The sequence below is a fragment of the Rhea americana genome, unplaced genomic scaffold (genome assembly GCF_003343005.1).
Source record: "Rhea americana isolate MKP2758 unplaced genomic scaffold, rheAme1 scaffold_179, whole genome shotgun sequence".
Classification (NCBI taxonomy): Eukaryota; Metazoa; Chordata; class Aves; order Rheiformes; family Rheidae; genus Rhea; species Rhea americana.
In genome coordinates, this window is record NW_028185916.1 from 365,144 (window position 1) to 388,979 (window position 23,836).

At 36.3% G+C, this 23,836-nt stretch overlaps 1 protein-coding gene across 3 annotated transcripts in view; it reads left to right on the plus strand.

The window, feature by feature from the left end:
- The window catches only part of CTNNA3 (catenin alpha 3), a 446,797-nt gene that overhangs the window by 290,498 nt on the left and 132,463 nt on the right, over positions 1–23,836 (plus strand). For all 3 annotated transcript variants that reach the window (XM_085301619.1, XM_085301618.1, XM_085301620.1), the window contains exon 10: positions 11,755–11,847. In XM_085301619.1, coding sequence (XP_085157745.1) covers positions 11,755–11,847 — 93 coding nt within the window. The remainder of the gene's footprint in view (positions 1–11,754; positions 11,848–23,836) is intronic.

The window sequence follows — 23,836 nt, forward strand, 5'->3', positions numbered from 1 at the left end:
GTTCAGCAAAGGGTGTTAAGGAAAAGGGTATCTTGTTAACAAAATATTTAGTTAGATCTTACCATCTGCTGTTAGCTTTAGGCTCTTGGAAGGATGTTTCCTCAGATATTAAAGGCTACTCTGTGGTCATTGCAGTGGATTTTAAGTCTGGAGCTGGTGTAGGTTTTACATTCATTGAGGCACTCTCAGTTAAATGTTGGTCATGTCTATGGACAAGTGCGTTAGAGTCGGCTTCTCCTACTTAATGGAACATTGAGCTAACTTGGGTTGCCAGAGAACAAATGTAATCCAAATATAGAATCTTTTCTTTGGCTGTAACTAGGGCTGTGGACACTACRGTCTAGAGAGGGAATCAGCTTTCCACTTCACCTGTTTTTACTGTATACCAGAGCAGTGAGAGGAAGCCTAATTGGTCTCTGTATCAAGCCTGGTATCTTTATAGAAAACTGAGTTATTTCTGAAATGTTACCATGAAGGATTCTCACATGTGTGTCATCTTTGTCTCAAACACTGAGGTTTCTTTAAAATTATTTTCCATTCATATATCGCTTTTGTTTATAAAACTTAGACCTAGTTTATTGGAACAGTCTYCTGAATGTATGTGAGATAAGACACAGGTTGGAGCACCTGCAACTTCAGATAAACAGATTGTGGTGGGGCATTCTAAATAGACTGGTTGAAAGGAAGAGTCTAGTGCATTGGTGCTCAAGTACTCTTTATTAATTACTGAAATCAGATCTTTAGCATGTTTGACAAACAACATTACAGGAAGCATTTTGAGTTACATACTCTGAGGAGTTTCTTTGTATTAATAAGATAGTTACAGTTGAACAGAGGCAGGGATAAGCCCCAGGGCATAAGGTAAAGCTAATTTTGTCAAAGCAGTAGTGATTATGTGATTAATATTGTACTATGTAATTCAGTTCTGAATGGATTAGAAATGCACAAAATATAAAAAAGAAATGCAGAGGAATTGAAAGATGAGCGAAGAGGCTTGCATATATGTAGTGCTTCTCAGTAATTAACAGATTCTGGAAGGTTTCTGCAAGAGTAAGGCCAAAAGTTCGGAGAGAAACAGGGAAAGTAACTGACATAGTTGAAGTATGTTGTTTAATATTTAATTTTAACATTCAGCTGGAATTATCTTAAGCATTTTATAAACTATATAAAATAAAGTGGAAACTGACAGTAACTTACAAATAGCTCACTATTACTTACTGTTCAACTTAATCTGAGATAAAATTAAGTTTTACAGTAGAAAATAGCCTGAAAAACAAGTGACGTCGTGATACTGCCTTATTGTGCGCTGGAGGTAAGTTTTTAGTCCACAGGAATGTTCCACCCTAATAAAAGTCCAGTGTCTGTATGTTTTTATGCTTATAAAAAATGCATATGGTCATAAATGCACATAAAAAAGCAGCAATGACTAGAAGACATGCATACATCAATGCAGCCTCTTCCTTAAAAACTATAAAACATGGTGATTATCTATTGCTAAACTTCCTAGATTTTTTCATGATTCTTTTTGTATGAATAAAGTCAGCTGCCTCATAAGGATCTTTTTTAAGGCTTTATGAATAAAGCTGACTATTAGCAGAAGCTAAGAAAATCTTGACTTACAGAAGGTACTTCAGTGGACCAAAACTAGAAGCAAAGATTATGTAAGGACATTTATTTCAATTATAGGAGAGCAGACTTGTAGTTAAAATAAACAAAACCTCATTAATTAGTGTAGATCATGTGATTTACATTAAAAGCTATATTGACTGCTGTAATGAGGATTGAAATTCAAATGTTATTCTCCAGCCTGCTATTCAGTTGCTTTCAAATCCCACAAACAATTTCTGAACTGCGATTACTTGTGATAAACCTCTACAGTACCGAACTGCTTTATTATCATCTTTTTTTCTTCCTCTTTTCATTCTTCATATTTGATGTCCATCTCTTCGACTGTTAAAAAAAAAAAAAAAAAAAAATTGATGAAAGGTCTTTAAGGCTCTGCCTTTGTGAAATTTGTACCAAAGTGAAGCCCTTAGGCTGATTTGGCCTTTTTGACCTCCTGTATCACAGTCACCGAGTCAATGACTTGTTAAATTCACGTAAGCATTAAAGTGATAGTGTATCTGGTTAGTAGATACAAGAAGTATGCACAGGAAAGCTTCAGCTTAGTTTTAGGAAATAGCAGTAGGTTATATATAAAGTGTATTATAAAGTAGGTCTTTATTATATGCGTTTTGAAAAATGACTGGCAAAAGTATAAGATCACAGTGTTCCAAACAAATTTTAGTGAAGAATGTATCTAAGTCCTGTGATGTACCGAAATCAGGTTCTATTGTAGTAATGGTATGCTAAATATTTATTGTGAAGGTTTAGAACGTTAAAGCAAATTGAATAAAGGAGGTATGTTGGTAATTTGATGTGATTTCATATGTTGCTAAATATTATGGAAAAAGCTGGTTTTGTGCAACTTCGTACTTTAGGATTTCTTGTGAAAAGATTGCAGCATTGTTTCTGAGCAATCCACTGATACTTGTCAGAGGTATGAGTCTGAATGCAGCTTTCATATTGTCACTAGGAGTAAAGCCTAAGAATATTTTAATAATGTGATACCATCTGAGAGCTGATCTCCAAATTTGATAACGTTTGGGCTTTTTAAATTTCTCAAATATCCATAAATATGCTACAGAAATGTCACTTTTGCGTGTGTTTTTTTTCCGTATTTATTTACAATTTGAAATGGCTTCTGGTTTTGAAAATGAAAACGTAACCTTACTACTATTAAGCCAGTTTATTAAATCAGTAAATCTGTTGTTTACTTCTGAGCTTTAAGATAAAAATCATATTTTCTGGTCTGCTGTAGCCTTGATTCTGTTCTCCAGTGACTACACAGAGTGAAAAACTTGATTGGAAGTAATACTATTTTTACCATGTATTTACAAGTGGTATTGCAGACTACTGCTATTCTGCCAGACTTCTCTAAATCTGCTGTAGCACATTGTATGTTCTTTTCCCTCCATAGCAAATTCATACTATTCATACTATTATACCAAAAATATGAAAAAATTACTCAAGTTCAGATATAAATTGCAACATATTATTAAACTCTTTTTTAAAATATCTGATAGTTATATGGAGGTTTTAATAGTACCTAAATAATCAGGCATAACTACCTGAGAAAGCACAGAGTAACTTTGGCTTTGGTCTGCTTGTCCCTGTTCAGAAGTGGTACAAAACAGTGAATAACAGCAAATATGCATTCTGCTGACTGCTGTAGCCTTTTCTTGTCAGGACATTACAATTCCAAGTTTGCCTTTCTTTGAGTTGTGTATTTCTGATTGCTATCTAGTGATGAGATGTACAAAATGTAGGGGGGAAAAAAAGATAAGTTATTCAACATCAGAATTAAAAAAAAAATCAAAGTGAAGCTCCATGGAAAACGCTTCCTGTTTGATATTATCATAGCTCTCTGATTTATTGTCTAAGGAGAGACCTGAAAACTAAATTCTTTTGATTTGTTCAAGGTTGTTGAGGTATTGATAAGATTCTGTGGATGTTTGACAGTCATTACTACCAAAAAAGATTTATGCAGATTATTTAATTCAGTAGTTTTGCTTATGGAAGAAAATTATATAATTAGCAAAACAATTATAGTGAGTATGGAAAAAATTGAGGTTGTGTAAGAGTTTCCATTTGGGTAGTTTCTTTATGGGAACTTCTGGATGTCTGTTTCCTGGAGATACTAGATTATTTTGTCCATTCTCCTTTTGCATACATACAGTAAAGTCGTCTTTTACAGGCTAATATATCCCATAAATACAGTATGTTGCGTCTTCTGTTTTTGCATATTAATAGCTAATAGCTTTTTGAAGAAAATGGAAGCTTTCGTTTTGCTCGTAATTTTCATGCAATCTGCAACATTTCAGTTTTTTTTAGATACCATAAGGTGTTAGTATGCTTTTTTCCCTTAATTTGGATTAAAAGCATACTAACAGCTCTTAAAGTATTCTTCATCCTAGGCTATCCTTACTCCCAGCATGTTCTTTAGAGTACCATAGAGTTATAAACTGGAGAGTGGGGGTCTGTAGAGACTTCCTCACACTGTGCTAAAAAAATCTTACAAAGAACTTTTGGGCTTACCCTGGAGAGTGGTGAGGGGCCTTGCGTTGTTAAGGTTAGGCAGAACTTTTGTCAGTGAAAGGAAAACAGAGTTCTCAACAGAAAGTCTTCGCTGCAAGAATATGAAGTCTTCAGTGAGAAGAGAAATTGCATGCATTCTTGAAAACAGCTTAGTCATAAGTGACTTACAGTATAAGTGAGTTAGGAGTTTGGGCTAACACAATGAACAGAAAAAGCTCTTAGTGGAGTGAGGGAGGTAACACCTTAAGAACATGTTTAATTCATTACAGCTTGTAGGAAGGGAATTTAGTGAGCTTGCAGATGGCCTATCCCCAAGAAAATAATTCGTATTTTTAGAAGTTAAGCAGTGCTTTTGGCTGAAAAAAAATTCCTCTGTGATGCATTTAACTCTCTGTTCTCAGTGTGGACATTTGATGAATAAAGCTTTTCTTACCTGAGAATGAAGCAAATGATGCTAAAGTGCTGTGCTGTACCTACCTTTGCTGCCTAAAAATCTAGTCTTGGATTTCCCATTGCATATCTATAGACGTGTGATAATAGGAATGCTGATGACATTGTTTTTGACACTTGGAGAGTGATCACATTAGGCAATTGCTAGATCTACAATACATAGTTCTGCTATGTTCTCAGAGAACAGTAGAAAACATTGTTTCAAACAGAGATGCTTTGTTAACCTAGTATGTTACTGGTTCATAACTATTCTCCTGTTCTGCCACTCCAGTATCTTTTACTAGTGATGTGTTTCGTTACAGTTACTTATTGAGAGATGCACTTGGCTGCATTTCTGCGCAAAGTACAAGGCATTTCCTTCTTATTTGAGGGGGATAGTCTTTCCATTCAGGTAACAAATATCCTTATCAACAGAAGGCTGTATCTTCTTATACCAGTGTTTGGTTTGTGTACGCTGGCAAAGGGGAAGCTTTAAACTACTTTCTGCTTGTCTCTGGGGAATGACCAGCAAAGATGAGACTCCTGCCTCACAGAACTGTCATCCTGAAGTGTTGAAGGCCTGAGGAGCTGAAACTTACTCATTTTGTAATGGTATCAAGCATGGGAGAGTTAACCAAATGCCTGTTTCTAGATTTTAGTTGGAGTTTGAGGGCATGCATCTTGTATGCAGTGTTCGGAGAAGTATAATATCTAGAATTTACTGCTGAGGATGCATGCTATTCTCAGCACTGTTTAGATAGCTGTAGTTTACAGTATCATATTTGTGAACTTCAGAGTTTCCCTCACACATCCTATTTTGCCGTTCTGTGACTACAGTTCCCTTTACTGCTTAGATTCTCTAAGCTTTCTGCTAGCTACTTTTTTTTCTTTCCTTTTTTCACCCCTCTCTCCTGTTCCTCTCCTAGTTACAAATTCTGTGTATCACCGCTTTCGTGTAAGCGCATTCCTGATGTTCGCTTTGTAATACAACATTTACCTCTGTCCAGACCTCAGCCCTGCATATGTAGTCTGTTTTCTTTGCTCTTCATTTTGTTGTCTGAGGCATCTATATCTGAAATCCTGGGATCAAACTGATCTCCTTACTTGCAACATTATTTTGTTCTTTTTTTTTTCCTGTAGTCCTCTCTTGCTTTGCATCTCACATGATCAGTCCTGCCTGCTTTTGTTTAGTCTCTGCCTCTGACTCATTATTTGAAAACTACCATCCTCTTTCTCTAGCTTTTCATTTCTTACTATGCACAGGTTCCTATCTACTTTTTGTAATTGCAACTTAAAAAAGTACAAAGTGGCTTCTCTGTTTTGCAACTCTTTCCTTTTCACAGACCATAAAGATGTTTCATCGGTTCTTATTGGATTGCTGTTTTTATCTCAATTACTGCATATTTTTTTTTTCTGTTCTGTTCTCAAGCCCACTTTCAGGACTTCCATCCTCTTACTTTCTCAATGTCCTTTGTTTTTTTGCTTTCACGATACAAGTGTATTTCATTTTTCTTTCATATTAAGAAACTTCACTTACCTTCCTAAATTCTGTGTTTCTTCCTTTAATTTCTTAGTTACGGCCACTGACAAGTTTCTCTTCTTCATTTTCATTCCAGTTGCTCTTGAGTCCGGCTTCCTTGCTCTGCATTCCACTAGCAGTGGACTCGCAAAATTCCCTGGTGCTGTTACTCTAGGCAAAGCTCAGAACTACACTCATTCTCATAGGAAGCTGTCTGAGCTTTCAGGTGAAATGTTACTAGAGGTGAAAACATACTTCGGTTAGTTTCAGTGAGGTGTTCTTTTCTTCCCACTTAAATTTTGAAAAATGCATTATTTATATAAGCCTGCGTTCCATTTACCAATATTCTTCATTACAGTGGTCAGTGTAACAAAWCTGCCTGTCATTAAAACCTCATGCGTTACTGTGAGTACTTTCCTTATTTTCTTTGTTTCACTTCACTGTCTGCCATTAACTTCAGTTGCTTGTTCTGTGTTGCAGTTCTAAACACTACGATACAGGCATCAACTTCAAATTTGCATTATTCAGGTGAGGCAAAATGTATTAATTTTTGTTTAAGAACTTCTCCATAAATTCTTTTTAGTAGAGATGCCATTATATAACCCCTGGTTGCCTCCCCACCTCCCCCATTAATTGTGGGAGAACTTTCCTACTCTTCAAAGGGATTTGTGGGAATTCTTGGGGGTTAGCATTTTGGTGATCTAATTTTCAGTTCCACTGCTGATCAGGTGGTTTTTGTGTGGAGCTTAGGTAAAGGCTTATCTGTAAGCTATACCAAATGAGGGAAGCCTTGACTTAGGAGACCCTCAAATCTTCCAACAGAGGAGGAAAAGAAAAATGTATTAACTGCTGCAAAACTGGACCAAATCTCAGAAAGAACCTACATAAACTCTGAAACTAAGGCTTAATCCTGAGGTTGAATAAAATAATGAATTAGTAAATAAAGTATTTTCAACCTAGAAAGTGACTAGTTAGACTTCTCTTTCGCAGAGGTTGACCAAACTCTTACCTGAACAAGTTTTTTGATTTGTGTTGTGTATGTCAGTTTATGGAACAGAATAGTTTTAGTAAAAGTGTAGAAAACTTTTTTAAGGTATGTGAAGTATTTAGTGAAGTAAACAGTAAATTCTTAAATGGCAGTTGTGCGCTGAAGCAAGGCTTTGTGGCTTTCTGTTTGATTTTTACACCTAAAATCATTCGACAGGTAGATTATTATCTAATTACACTTCTTATTTTAAAAAAGCTAAACCACGAGTATTTCAGTTGCTTGTAATTTAACTTAACAACTTGAAAGCAGTTGGCTTTCTGGTCCTGGTCAGTATCAGTAAGTATAGAGCAAAAAAGTAATGTTTTTCTTGGAGTGATTATCTGCATGTACCCCTGTACATATAGGCACTCAAGAATGGAGACCTCTTGCCTTAACATTTCAAATGGGTATTCCTGTTCTGTCTTTACATGTATGGCATGTAGGTGGTAGCCATGGATAGGGCATCCTGCAGTTTCTTTCAGTTGTCTAAAAGCACTCTGAGACAACTTTTAAACATCAGCCTCTGTTTACAGTTTTTCTTTTTTTGGGGGGGGGTGTTATTTATTTTCTCATTTTTACTAGCTGTACTTATTTTATCCTACTTCATTTGTTCAAAGTAACTTCTTTTCTCTCTCACTAATCTTTCCTCTTCCCTTCTCAATGACATTTTTTCTGAAGTATGGCCCATTTTGAAGAGGATACTTCCCCCCCCCCCCCATGATGGATATGTAAGATGATTGTTGTCTTTGGTGAGGAACATACTATTGAAAAACGCAGCATCAGTTAAAATCTGAGCCAAAAACTTGGAAGGAGTGGAAATTTCCTTGTGAACAGATCCATTGTTCAGGTTAGAATTAACTTTCAACCAAAATCCATTCTCAAACCGTATCAAACTACATTGGTCTGTGACTAATGTCTCCTAAGGCCACTTCACCGATAGGATCATACCTTCCTTCTCCTCCTCAGCAAAGTCAATGTGGTAAGACCTCTTGGTTTTCTAGTAAAAAGGCCTGTGGCCAAGGCACTTAGCTTGTGATCCTTGATTTTCTAGAGGATCTTACTGGACTTGGAAATACTTCCTCTTCTGTCAACAGGAAGGATGTTATGTTTTCTTCATTGCTGCCAGTAACACATGACTTCAGGGCATTTGCTGTTGCAGGTTATCAAGCCTTTCTGAAGTCACCACTGGAAGTAATTGGCATTCTCCAAGATGCTTTTGTATGTTTTTTCTCTTTTACCTTATAATCTCAATGGAAAGCATTTGAAAACATGAGATTGAAAAAGGCTGAGGATATAAAGTGAGTGGAAGGTACCAAGTATAAGTGTACTTGAGTGAGCATAATCAAGACAAAAAGCTTTCCATCTCAAAGTATTTGTACCAGCAGTGTGAATGAGTTCATATATAATGTATCTTAACCTCTAAATATCCCTTCCTTTTCCTTTGAAGCACAGTCACACGTGAACCTATCTGATGAACTTTTTCAGCTCAGTTTATGCACAGTTTTTCAGACAAAAAGCTCTTACACATATATACATGCATGCCTCCTGTAATATGTAAGCTAGTGAGAGAAGAATATAATTACTTTACTTGCTGCATCTTGTGTGCACAGATCTTCCCATTCTTGAACAATTTCTAGTCTGAAGAGTTTCTGGTTCATTGAATCTGAAATGAGGGGGGGACTCCTGCCCTCCAATAAAGAAGTCTAGACCCTTGTTCAATATGGAAAGTAAAAACTTGGGGTAAAGTACCTGTAAAAAGCTTTTTTGCATTAATGAACATGAAGGGAATGTGCATTGGTATATATTTTGTGCGCAGATAACGGACGTCAAATAATACTGTCTTTGGTGTCTTCATAGTCTGAAAATCAGTCAGATGCATGGAGTATTTTATATCTACTGCTGCCACTGCAGTCATCTTTCTAGTTCGAAGGTATCTCCCGTCCCAGTTAAAACTGTATCCTAATTAATGTATCAGGTAACATTACTAGAACTCACCTTGGATGGTTCATTGTCCATCATCATATCTTCCTGTAAGAGCTGTGTGGGTTTACTTTGGTAGTATCTTGGAAGTGTTTGGAGGGAAAGATAATGAATAGACTCATTGCACTGTGCAGTATAAGTTGAAGAAGTAAGTTGTTTTTACAGGCAGAAAAAAGCTGAAAAATTTGTGGTGACTTTTTAAAGTTCCTATTAGAGCTAGCTTCAGTCAGACCATCCTCCCCTAGAAACCTTTGTCTTTGCCCTGACAAACTTTGCTCTTGGAAAAGAAAATGCTTTTCTGACTGAGAATTGTTGGCTCTTCATTCTGCAGTTTAACTTATTTTGACAGTACAATGTACTTGGACTTGAAGACTCTTGAAGATAAGGTAGTGATTCAGCTTAGAAGATAAAATGTGWTTTATTTGTGTAGTTTATGTTGCTTAGGAGGTGGACTCTAGCATGGAAAGGATTTGTCTCTTTTGAGAAACCCTCCCAGATGTGTGTGGTATTTTCAGGGAGGCAAAGTAAGAAATCTCACAGTTCAGGGCTTGGTTTTCGTACACGTTGCAGGCATTTAGTATTGATGAAACAGCCCTTCATCATTTTAAGCAGCATGCGTGCACGTGTGCGTGCACACACAAATGATGCCTTTAAGTACTAACAGAAGAAAGTTCTACCCATTTTGTTTATGACAAGGGCTGTCATAAACATTATTGCATACAGCAGAGAACTCAGAACTCTGGATGATAGAAACCAGGATCTGCCTACCATATATGCATTTGCAGTGGATCCCAGTAAATTTAAAAAGTTTTCCTAAGACCTCTGAAATAAAACTGGAAACATGGGGCTTATTGACAAAGAGAAAAAGCATCTGAGGGTGTGTATTTCATTCTGGTGGATGGCTTTTATTGCATTTTCTTGCACTTTGAAATGTTACTGCTTCAGGGAGTGAGCAACTCTGTAGGAAAAAGATACGTATTTTAGCCTTTCAGATGGCTTTTTTTCTATATGTGATGGTATAGTAATGTTGCATGAATGAATCTAGTGTTGTTAAATTAAGGATGCACAAGCAGCTCAGAGACTGAGGCAAAGATATTCAATTAAAATATTCAGTAGTATTTGAATTACTTTTTGTAAGCAACATTGAAAAATCTTGACCTTCAACCCAAAGGAAAATAACTTCTTTTAGGAGGGAATAAAGTGTCTCTTAAAGTTGTGTTAGAATGATATTAAAACATTTGTAGTAATTGTACATGTTAAGCAGTGTGARCTCCTCTCTAAAAAGTGATTTCTTCAATTCTGACCTTAACTTTTAAGCAGATAAGATTGTGCATCATACAGGTGAGGAACAGATGAATTGTCTAAGAATACAAGGAGTATGCTGATAAAGTATTTCTAATGAAGTGTAACTCTACGCGCAGTGCTGTGCATTCTGCAAAAAGTGTCTTAGTCACAGCTTCTGTATTTTAGCAGGATAAACTAATTAATGTGGATTTGGACTAACTAATCCTGTGTATTTATATCCGTTAACTAAGTCTAATGGAAGACTTTGATGATAATCATCAATGAATCACTGTGTACTCTTTGTTACAAATAGTATGCTTAAGTTTGAATAAGTGAAGAGGAGTTGTTTTGCTTTTTAGCACTTGAGCCATATAAACCATTGTGTGAGTTTTGAATAATTATGAATTAGATCTGCATGTTAGTATCTGTGTTGATACTTACAGTGCTACAGAGTGCAGTGTTTGATCCATGCAACGTTAATGAGACTTACAAGGAATACAGCTACTTCAGCAGTGGCTATTTCGCTAGCTGTTGCAGTAACAAGGGCTGTTGGTTAAAAAAAGGCTTTATATAACCTTAACACAGTGAGAAGATCCACTCGATCCCCATACCACAACTCCTGCTGTGCCTTGTCAAGTCCACTTGTTACTTCCTGTTGATTCTGTGTTGCAAAGAACTGAAGTGGATGTGCATTCTTTTTCTTCCGTTTACTCAAACTTGTAGAACTGTGAAGCCACCTGGATGGGCCTTTTTTCCTATAGAGGAAGCTGTATTTTCTCCATGGTATATAGTAATATGAAGTGGAACTTACACAAGAATCTGTGATATCTGTGGAAGTACATTCTCAGTATAAACTGTACTGATACAACTATCTTAGTAGAAAATCATACCACTGATCAATTATCTGTGGATAGCTCAGGGTATAGATCACTCTATCTGTATCTTAGTATGGCATAGCAAGACTAATGTCACTTGATCTTGAACGTCCTAAAAGTAAGGAGAAAAAGAAAATGCTGGGCACGTGGTTTGAAAGGCTCAGAAAAACAAAGCAATCACAAGCAATCTAGCCTTAGGATCCTAATTTGAAATCTAATAGTATCCAAATAGCAGAGAGTACCATACTACTGCTATTAAGTGCTGAATCTAAACTGGGGATAAATCGTAAGATTTCTTGTTCCTTCACCACTTTCCACAGCTCCCSCTACCTTTTATTTTTTCCAGAATTTCCTTGTTCGTATATGTTCTTGGCCACGACATGAATAAATGTGTTGTTTTCCTAAATAAAAGTAAGTTTCTTGGCAGAGATATTTTTGGCCTATTTTAGATTCTAGAGATGAATACTTGCTTACAAAACTACATCTTTGTTCATTTATTTAAGGTTGCTAATCTTGCTTGCTCATTATCAACAAATGAAGATGGGATGAAAATTGTCCAGATGGCAGCTAATCACATAGAGACTTTTTGCCCACAGGTAAGACTTTTTCAATTAATTCCCATCACAGTGCACTGGGTATATGCTTTATTTTTGTTATACAACACAGATGTTGTATATTGGTAGTCCTTCAAACTAAAATTCACACTTGGTTCACACTCAAATTCAGGTGAGTTGAGACCGAAGGATAAATCAGCAGCAAAAATATCAGTTCTGTTTCTTCGTGGTAACATAGTTGCTAATGGTTTGTATTGATTGGGAGCCTGAAAAAGTTGTAAGAATTGTGGTTGGAAGAAACAAATATGGCTAGATATTTCTGAAAATTAAACCTAATTGAATGAACAGTGTTATAGGATAGTGCAAGTGTCTTTGCTTTTACAAAGCAATACATATTTTGACTTTTAACTTGAAGTGTTAATGCATCTTGATTTAGTGTGTATGTATCTACATGAATGTTCCAATGTGAATTCCTCTGATTAACATAAATCCAAAAGCTTAAGATATCCCCTTAAGCAACTGAATGAGAAACAGCGCAGTTGCAAATATATTTTGGGGAAAGTATTAGGTACCAAAAAGTGTATCTGTCATACTCGAAGTTGTACATTTAAAAAAGACAACTGCAGTTGTAGTCTTGTATTTAAAGCAAATCATGTTATCAATTTGTGTGAAACTGATCTGAGTGCATCAGCCTTGAGGCTGTATAAATTAAAGACCGTTAGTTCTTTAAAGAACAATACAGGTTACATAGTGGCCTAAATATGCTTACTGCTTTGCACATTTGAATGATAAATGCGGTTGAAATAGAAAGTGAAGAGATAGTAAATATTAATAATATGTTAAATTACAAGGTTGAGGAGTCCATTTTATGCCTGTTGAGTAAATGGCAAGATTCAGAGAAGCTTAAATGAAGAAAATCTGATAGTCTGAAAATATCACAGACCATAGTGTCTTCAATCATTCAATTTGTGTCTGTTTCTATGATGTTTCTATAGTTCTGTGTTTTTTTGCATCCCACTCTTTGCTTTAATTGATTATTGGCTTTAATTTTATAAGAAGGATTTATGAACAGCTTTTTCTAGGTGGTTTCCCTGAGGGTATAAATGCACCTGTTTGATGCATTATTATGCATCCAGATGTAATTTTGTTTTTTTAATTGAGAACATGCATTTCAAGTATTGACTGTGGTATCAGAAACTCCTGAAATCCAGTTTTTACTCAGACATCGATTTTTTCTTTACAACCATTTAAGTTTTTAGGGTATCAGTTTCCTGTAGTAAAATGGAAGTTTGTTTGGTTTATGTTTTTTTAAGCTCAGGAGTAAAACTGGAATGAGTTAGTTGATGATGATAGATCTATCTAAACAGTGAATCTGTTACACATGTGTTCAGATTATGTAATTATTAATTATGTGTTCTTCATGCAGGAGTTGCTGCTTTCTCAAATGAGCACCATGCATTATGAAAGCAATTGGTGTTTTACTTAAATAAGAAATAACAGAAGAAAGCTCCTACTTTTTTACAGTAAAGCAGATTTTTTCATACCATTTATAAATTCTCCACTGGGGAAGTAATTATTTCAGAAGATCTCTGCAGGGCAGAACTACCCCAGTATTCTTAGATCTTTATGGTAAAAACCTTTTTTTTCCTCTCATATGATTTGAAGAATACCTTATTTGAAAGGAGCTGTGTTGTTTGCATTGAAATCTGAATATGTTGAATTAAAAAGACTCCAAAACCAGAAAAAACATTGGAGTCCTGGAATTCTGCAGGTCTGAGAAGTAAAATTTCCCATACAGCAGTAAGGAAAAAGCAGGTACAGAATTTGTATTACTAGAACTCAAACACTTACGTTAAACTGACTATATTGTACTGTAGTTAAAAAAAAACAGAGGGTTAAAATATTTGGAGATACTCAACAAAAGTGATCAACTAAACACTGGAGCAGATATGAAACACATAATGCGTGTTCTTATATTTACATTAATATTTCATGAGCAGTTTACTTAAAAATACTTAATATTTTTTCTATAATAATAGATTAAATGAAGAGCAACTTAAGATGTTTCATAAAATGAGAAATAACTTTTAGCCTAATTGTTAATAGCTTTTGGAGAAGGGTGGTTTCTTGAATATTTCATATAAATACTTAAATATCTATAAAAGCAAGCAAACACAGTCCTGGTTTTGAACAGCAGGAATCTATAATTTGAGTTTGTTACCCATATGTTTCACTTCTGTGGTACGTTTTAAGATGTCTCTGGCTCCTCTTTTACATGTTCCTCTGAAATAGATGAAGATTGCTGACACAAGTTAAACCTGTCAGAGTTAAGAAATATTAAAAAACATCCTAAATGTAGGATTCTAGCTGCAAAGGGTGACAGTTTGTCTAAATTCTTGATTTACATAAATATCCGGTTTGGCCTAATCCACTTCTGGCTGGGTCAGCAAGTATGTCTGGCACACCAGGCCAAAGCAGGAGGAGCTAGGGGAAAAAAGACCCAGAAAATCTGTTTGTGTTTGTGGATGTAAAGAGGATCCAGTTTGCTGTCTGGCCTAGGTTCTGTGCAAGAACTGGATCCTCAGAGCAGTTTTTCACCTAGTACAATTCAACACTTCTTCGAAGGATCTCTTTGGAAATAGAGGAGGTGAGTGAGTGGACCTTAACAGTAAAACATGACCTACACAGATGCTGCAAGATCGTTTGGCTCTCATATCCAAGTAGATTGCTGTGGTTGACTTCTCTGCCAGGTTGTGATGCCTAGGGCACATTCCTGCTTGCTTTGAAAAAGAACATCACGCAGTGCAGGCTAGGCTGTCCAATAATACTACACATCATGCTGCAGCCATTACATGAGGTGGCTGAGGAGCAAGCCTTGTATCCTGGATGGCAGAATCTGTCCAGTGAGTGCCTTGGTGAAATGGAGGTTGACTTCCTCTTAGCATCTGACACTACCTAAGGGTGTATTTCTTCTGAGAACCAAAGAACTTTCTGTTCTGTATTCTCTCTTGTACAGGTATAACTACAGTAGACACCAGCATTTGCCTTGATGGCTAATTACAGAAAAAAATACGTAGGGGAAGATTGCTTGTAACTGACTTTGTCTTTCAGTTGCACACTGCTGTATGTGCAGTAAATGAAACTTTACTTCTGGGAAGGATTACCTGGGATTTGTTAGGGTATTTGTTCAGTAGGTGTAGTTGGAGTGTTAATTCTCTTTGTGTCTGTAGTACCTTGATGCTTCAAATATTAAAATTGCTCTGTAGTGGAATGTCCATTGAGCTCAGTCGTAGGAGGGATTTGATACACGTAATAGTATTTCAGCTCTGCACTGCTTTTTGGAACCTTTCAGTGACACAGAATGAAATGTGTAGTGTTGTTAAGTTTCTTGTCACAGACTTTATTCCTGACTGTTCATATTAGTTTATTGAATTTGTAATACTCAGTAAAGGGATATTTAAATGTGTTATATTTCTGTCTCTTACCCTATTTCTCATTCAGCAGATTGTCTTCTGTAAATAATTTAATACCTGCGCTTTTTTCCCCAGCTGTTTCATGTGGGCATCTGTACTTTCAGTTCGTGTTGTGCCTTACTGAAATACGACATGAGAAGCTTAAGTGGCTTACTTAGGAATAGTTAGTTTGCCTAAGATTTTGAGTCCTGTTCTTACAACACCTTTAGTTCAGTTATCTGAACATCTGAATGTTTTTATATATATAAAAATGTGTATGTGCGCATAAAAATGCGTGTGTACATATATACAATGTGTGTATATATACATACACATATACATACATATATATATATATATATATATATATATACACGCTGTGAAATCTAGATTTATAACTTCCCTTACTCTAAAAACTCAAAAAAGGTAAAAGTTTGGGTCATGCTTTTCATTTCTTCCCTTCGAACAGCTCTGTTGGTGTTTATTCATCTGTAAATCAGGCTGATTATTATTTTGTTCTGCAGTGCTTTTAGGACCTTTGTTGGGTGCTTGACTTTGCTGTGCTCATTTTAGTAAGAGGCAACGTTTCTTTGAATATAAAATTGAATATGAGGGCGTTCCCTATTCTATAGGGGGGAAATCTTAAAACTAAAATTTTTCAATGTATACCAAAGCATCTGATAAGCATCCTATCTCAGTGCAGTTTTGCAGGTAAAATTCCAGCATTTCCACAATCCAAATCAAAATGTTTACTTCTTGGCAGGAGTACCTCTCATCTTTTAAGAATTTTTTTGGATAATGTTATTTAACTTCATTAAGTAAATCACACTACAAAATCTACTGTTATTAAATTCTTAACAAAATATCAGACTTCCAAAATGGTTTTAGGCATGCTGAACACTCAAAAGTCCTGCAGACAGTGCTCTCTGAAATCAAAGCTATGGCTCTTCTAGAACCCTGGTGGTCATAAGTCTGTAACAGACAATACTCAAGTGTGCTCTTTGTTGATCTGTATTACCTGAGCCACTAATCTTTAACTTCAACTGTGTGGTGTATTGGGTTCATTGATGCAGTCTGTTTTTACTTTTATATTGACTGTTTCTTCCCCTCTCACAGTACTTTTCAAGAATGAATTTTACTAATGAAAAGAACATAACACTTGGCACATTTATGGAATATGACAGCTGTGATTCTCAATGTCATCTTCTCTTGTTTTCTCATATGTGACTGTTTAAATATCACCAAAGACAGAAGCTGATTTTTTTTTGTTCATGAGAGTTTGTAAATCAGAGTTGTCCCAGTAACATGAAGAGGTATTGGAGTAAGCAAGATGCTTAGCTGATCGGTGGGAACATARATGTCAAATAACCTAACCATTTAAATAGTGATGCGATAGCTTCATGTATTTATTTGGGTGACCGGCATAATAGAGCTGCTCTTCAGTGCTAACCTGACTAGCTGGAACTCACTGCAGTGTTTGGGGATTACAGAAAATACTTTTTTCTTGATAAATGTACTTGCAATGAGGAAAGCAATAAGAATTACAGAGACTTGGGATCTGGTCTGCCACATGAAATCTAGCCCTTACAGCCCTCTTTATTAATTTTAGTCTGGGCACTGTTATAGTAATCCTTTCTTTCCTGTCTTTCTACCAGACATCTTTAAGCCTATTACATGTTTGTCAGGATCATGCAAAATGGGCGTGCTATTTTGTGTTATTTGTGGGGTGAAGTTATTTGTGAGGAGAGGTCCAAAGTAAGGATTCCCAATTCAGTCCACCCACCTACAGCTCAGTTCAAAGTGTCATGGAGGGCTAAAGCAGGTTACAGCATTGTATACCTCTTACAAATGTATTCAGCTAAGAAGCTCTCAGTTCCAAACAGGAACTACCAGTTCTCTGAATCCTTTCTTGAAACTATGGTCATGAGTTTGTTTCCTATGTATTTGCTCAAGCTCTAAATGTAAATACTCTATAAATAGGTCTAGTCTCAAAAGTAAGCATTTTCAGTACATTTTCCCTTACAAAAATCAACAAGAGTATTTAATCCTTCCTTGGGCAAAGTTTCGATTTAGCCTTGCATTCTTTAGCTTTTGGGGGTTGATGTAGGTAGGTAGGTAGATATTGTTTACTTCTGTATTATTTTCTAAGAAGTGTGTAATGTATTGAACAAAACTAAACTCTCCTACACAGAAAAGAGACATGATAGCTAATAAGGGGGCAGCAGTGTTACTTTTGATACGTCTGAACTTCAGTATCTGAAAAGTATTTTGTGTAGATTGTAGAGGCTGTAGGTTTTTGAAGCTGAAGAATCTGCATTTTCTGTATAGTTACTAGAGAGTTGTTATTACTCATATTAGAGAAGATCAATCATCAGTCCTTTTTTTTTTTTTTTTTTTTTTTTTTTTTCCCCTTTACTCTGGTATATTTAAAGATGAGGGACAATGAAGCAGCTTTTCACTACCACCGTAAAAACTATTCACCAGTATCCTTTTAATAACCAGAATTGTTTCATTTTCTTAGTTGAACAGGCTGGGTGGCATTTCCTTTCTTCTGTCACAATACTGTTTTCTCTGCATACAGCAAGGGAACTTAGTCTATCAGTGAGTTCTCTACCATCTCCTTTAAAAGAGAGAAAACAGATGTTAGTATCTCTGCCAGTATCAACTGTCTTCTTAAGTGCCATCTCTAGTCTTTCAATTGAGAGATTAATTATAAGTACATATTGTGCCTTAATAATAAGTCTCAAACTGAAGCAGACATTATGGTAAAGCAGTATATTTTTTTTATGTAACTTTTCACCGTGTTGTCAAAGCCCACATATGTTGCTGCTAAGCTAATGAATAAGTTGCYGTTAATCTTGGTAGATAGGGTAGTGTGCTTGAGTGTTCCTATATTTACATTTTATATATGTGTATATATTCTATATATATATATGTTCTGTATATTTATTCTAGACCATGTTCTGCTGGCAATGGTTGAGGTGTATCTCCAGGGCAGAATTATCATCCATGCGTACATAAATTACTGAGAACAATTTTCTCATAAGGAATTAGTTTCTGGGTAGTATGCTGCATCCTCCTGACATTCTTTTTATCAATATGTAAATCATGGCATGTATAAGTAATTAGTAATGCTTCAAAAATCATCCATTTTTCTGTTTCTTCCTTTATTTTTTCTCTTTTTGTTGAATGTTTTGTTGTTGTTTCCTTTAGTGGGTAAGACTTTGTTGTAGGCAGTAGCTTTTCTCTTTCTTGATCCTATTTTAAGTGAATGTCCTACTGGGGTTTCAGCATGTGGAAAAAAGACTGACACAGAAACAATAATACCAGCAATAGAAAAAGTAGTCATTTGATGGTAGGTAAGCGCACAGTTTGGATAGAGTAGGCNCCCCCCGAAGAGAATGTAAATGATGTGTATGCGTGTAGGCAGCTTTCTTAGTGGTGATGATTCTCTGAACTCAGATTTTGTTGCCAAAAATCAGGAAGGTACTGGTAAAGATTCAAAAAAATAATCATTTAAGCTATGTAATTAYAACATTATGGAAGCTAAAAATTAATCTTCCAGTGCAGTCTAAAAGAAGAGGATGCCTGTTAATGAGAAACATTGTATTATGGAAAAGACTGGATAGTCACCTCTTTAAATAGTGCTGTATTTTCATTTACATATTCATTTTTAACCATATTAGCTAATACATTTAAAGCATCTATTTTTTCCTAGTTAGGCAAATCAGTCATACACATTTCTGTCAAAATGACCGTAACAGCAGGAGAATTGCAGTCACAATTCATTGCTAAATGTTGAGAACCAGTAATCATGTATATCGTATAAATATTATTCTCTGTTTACAGTTGATATATTTCATGAATTTATAATTTGAACACCATCCAGTTGCATTGTTTGGATGTAGTGCAGATGATGTGAATGGAGATTTAAAGCTCTACAAGGTAGACTCTGCTTTCCTACATAGGCATGTTTACCTTACTGTATTGTATTGAGTGAGTTCTGTTGATCAAAAACATTTGCTCATCTTCTTGAAAGAGAAACAAAATCTTAAAACTTTACATTTAGTTGAAAATGATATGAAGTGTGCTCAAAATTAGGTATTATTTAATGCCTAATATTTTAATATTTAAAATATTGCTGCTATTAAGGTAAGATGCTGAGTTAACTTAGTTTTGAGATTAGGTGTGGGCTTTAACTGCTTTAGAAAGCAAAACTGAAGCTATTTTAATGGCTTAACACTTAAATTATAAAAATTGACAATTCAGGGTAGGTGTCAGTTAGACACCAAAATGAAAGATGTTAGTAACTGGAAGCTCTACTCTCTTTTCTTCAGTGAACTAAAATATCCAGTAAGTAATTGGATATAGCTCCCACGATAGGGTCATAAGAACCTAATTCCAGAAACCTAAAAAGCATCTTCAAAAGATTTGAGTCATCTCCAGATTAGGTATCCTTGCCTCTGAACCTTGTTCTTCGGTGAGAATAAAAGATTGCTCTGGGCTAATTGACCAATACAGTCTGTTCTCTGATTTTGTTAGTGTACATATGAAAAAGTTGTTCTCTTGGGCAACTTAAACGTTAAATTCTTGGCAGACTGCTTCCAGTTCTTTGCAGCCTGTCACCTTAAAGACTGTTTGTCAAGAATGAATGTAGCTTATGAATAAGCTGAAGTTACTATGCTAAGGGTCTGTCTTTTTTTTTTTTTTTTTTTTTTTTCATTTCATTCTTTTAACTTGAAAGGTAAATCATATATTTGGATAGTTATGTAGTTACAGGCAGAAGATAATATAGCTATGTGCAGAAGGTAACAGAGGACTAAGATTTGGATTTCATGGATTCTACACAGCATCCAGTGTGGTGTTCTGTGTAATGACTGTAGAAAATCACAAAACCCAATTAAAAACAGTAATGAGGAAGTGTTAGAGTTTAGCTTGTATCTTAACTAGCCTTCTTTCCTTATTATATTAAATTACATTACTAATATATTTATCATTTTTAATATACACTGTATTATTAATAAATTACATTATTAAATTCTTTAATTGCTTGTTCACAATTTCTTCGACTGTTTATTAAATCCCTTCCCTCCTTTAGTGCACACAATGCACAGAACATTTATTCAGTGTTTTATAGTCTCCTCATTTTTCAGTGTGTCTTTCTTACATGCATATAATAGAAAGCCTTTTTATTTTTTAAACAAGAACTATTACTTCGCTTGTTAATGTTTCTTTAGCAAAATTTCTATGATCTGAGTGCTTTTTAGGTACTATGACTGAATGTGTTAGGTGTTAAATTTGTTTACTTTGTGCGTGTGTATGTATATCTAACTGTGTATTGTATGTTTTTGTTAAAAAGGCTGTGCATGAGATGGGAAAACTGTCAATTTGTTATTATGGCTGATGCATATTTAGACCAAATTGGGGTTATACTCTCCCTGAGAGCATGCAGGCTGGAAAGGCAACTGAGTGAGACACAGTAAACAGGGCGCTTACAGTAAAGCACAGAGTGGGAAACTCTAGAGGGGGAGCAAAGGGCCTGCCTACCTGCAAGGTCTCAAGCCAGGTTTTCAAGGTAATGAAGAGAGCAAAAATTTCTTGAGGACCAAGCAGACAGGCTTCCCGAGGAAGCCTCTAATTGTTTTTGGATTAGAAAGTCTGCAAAGATGCAGTGATAAGGTGATACTTGATTTCAGGTCCTTTAATTAAATTGTCTCACCAGAAGACCAGTGGTTTTTATATTGAAGAAGTTACAGATGAGTTACCTCATTCCAGTTTTCCATTGTTGTATTTAATAAAACACAGCTGTAAAAGCAGAAGAATTAATTTTCCTGTTAGCTTCCCTTGGACACAAATTAGAAATGTTTAGTGTGTTTTGGTTTGTTGGTTTTGAGGGAAAGTGTAGGCCATTTCCACCCTAAGAATTTGTTTGAGATAAACCCCTTTTGCAGAGGGTTTTATATTTATAGAGATGGCATAGAGCATTAAAGCCTTAAGTATTCACTACCTTTGAGTGTGCAACATCTGAATCCCTTATTATTTATTGTTAGGACTGTTGAGGTTATATAGCAGTCAGTAATTATAAAGGTTGTATGCCTGAAGGTTAGCTCTCGCTCAGCTTAGCTATAACTGTCAGTACTTTCCTCCACTGTAAGACAAACCAAGAAAGGTACTCAAAAACAAAGAAACATCCAACAAAAGGGCAACACCGTTGGGCACTATATGGTTTCAGTGATTGGTCTATCTTTGCATTGGATGCCAGGGCAAAAGCAGGGATACAGGCCAGTTCCTCATGGCAGTGTTGAGCACCCTTGTGTGGAGCAGTAGTGTTCTTTTTCATGCCTTCTGACTTAAGATTATTACTACTGTCATTTAATTTTCTTACGAAGGGAGACTGTAGTCCTGCAGGCGAAAAGTTTCTTCTACTGGATAACCGTGACTGACCTCTGGGAGGTAGGTGGTCTGTGCTTCCCTGACTGCAGGAGGGGTCTCCCGGTCTTTTCACCTACTGATCTCAGACATCTCTGTTTCTCCAGCTTCCCAGGGCCTTGTTGTCTTGTAGCCTGTCCCACAAGACAGCCCCATTCCTCATCTGACCAGTCTGTCTGATCTGAACACTGCAGTGGCATTCCCAATCCTTTACTGCTCCAGATTTGCTTTGGGTCTTAGTCTTTCTCTGGCCTTGTCCAACCTCAGTATGACCTCRGTTTCTTATCCTACCATCTCACTGCTACTTCTCTTGTAGTCATTTGTATCATGTGCTGTTGCTTCCCACTGGTCCTCAGTCCCAGTTTACTTGCCAAGAAAGCTAGTTTTTTTTCTGCCCACTCCCTAACAGTGAGAGCTGCTTTTGAGAACCAAGTCTCATTTAACAGGATTTTCAGGGAATTGGAATTCAGTTGCTGAATTCTGTCTTTACTCAGTATGTGGAAGCTGAAGTTTTTAGAGACTGATAACTTAGACCTATTTTGACAGTTTCCCTGAGATAGCAAAAAAGGTATTTCAGTGTCAAATATCAGTTCTTTGAGTTCTCTGAGTACCAAAGCATTTTCCAGAGTAGTCAGAATACTGTTTCTTTCTTTCATATTCTGTTCTATTCTTTTTAATGCTCAAGCATGTTTTTTCCTACCCTTGTTTTTGGAAATGACTGAAATAGTGAGTTTGAAGCCTGTAAGTGTAGGGGAGGCTGCCGTCCAGTCAGTGTTATTAATGTRAGCGGATACCTGAAGGCTGATATAACTTGCTTTATTAATAAGACCTGGACAGCTGCACTGTCCTGTCAGCAGGACAGTCTGCCAAGAAGTGACCCCCTGGAGCCACATCTTTGTTTCATCTGAACCACATCTTAGTTCCACCAGCTGAACAAAGCTTTGTTGTATGACTTGTGGTCATCACTGTCAGATATATCAATAGGTAAGGGAAGGGGACTCGCTTTAGGAGAGACAGATGCAAGTCGCCTCCTCCCTGGTTTGGGGACGCCTGACAAGGAAATTCCTTGAGGTTGAGAGCCCAAATTGCTTGGTGGTATGTAGACTCTGCTTTATTTGCTAGCTATTGATTGATCTCTCTTTCTATCCCTCTGACACGTGAATAGCCTATGCGTGCAAATTAATAAATTGTATCCTGCTCATTGCTTATTTGTGTTGTGACATTGCTTATACGCATAAGAAAATGTGTTTTTTTACGAGAGAAAATACTTCATTAAGATGAAGAAAAGTAAAAGGTAAGGCTGGAAGGAGCATTGAGAGATCATGTGTTACGCATTTCCTTCTCTCTTTTTTCCTCCAAAATGTGATCAGCTCTCCTGTGGTTTAAGGATTTAATATATTCCAGATAGATGTTTGACTGCCTTGCTCTTAAAAACCTCCACTGAGGGGAGGGTCCACAATCTCCCCAGTCTGTCTGTATCTGCACATAATAACAGTCTTTTCGGTTACAGCTTGTGTAAAACAAACCCTCCCTTGATATAGTTCTGTTCGTTATTTCGTGTCCTATTTCTGGTGGCAGAGATTGGAGTTCATTGCTTCCACTTTGCAGTTACCTTGCATGGATTTGAAAATGACCCATTTCTCCCCTTGCTTTTGTGCTGCAGTTTATATATACTGCTGGTGTGTACACTAGTACTTGATACCATAGACTTTCCTATAACAAATAGGACATGAGGATTGCTAATAACAGACTGACCAAAATGCTAAAGGTAGCATTCTCATTGTTAATTTCCGAACATGTTACTAGTCTATTAAGGTACCTTGCTAACTCTTCTGGGGCTTTTTCCTTCATGCATACGCAATTTCGCAGTACCTCCTGGTGCTCCATGGAGTGTTTGCCCCCTTCCCCCCCGCCAGATGGCAGAAGCGGAAGCTATGCTTGGGATATTTTATTAGCGATGTTGATTTCCCTCCTCTTCTCCCTCTTCTCTACTTTTCCGTTCTCTCTCATTTATTAGGGTACGCTGACATTGTCCTTTCATTCTTATCTTGCATGTTTTCTGAGTATATTTTTGGGATAGTTATAAGCACCCTGTATTAGGAATGCTGATTGTTTTATAAACTGTTGTTCTGTATTTTTACTGAAATTGT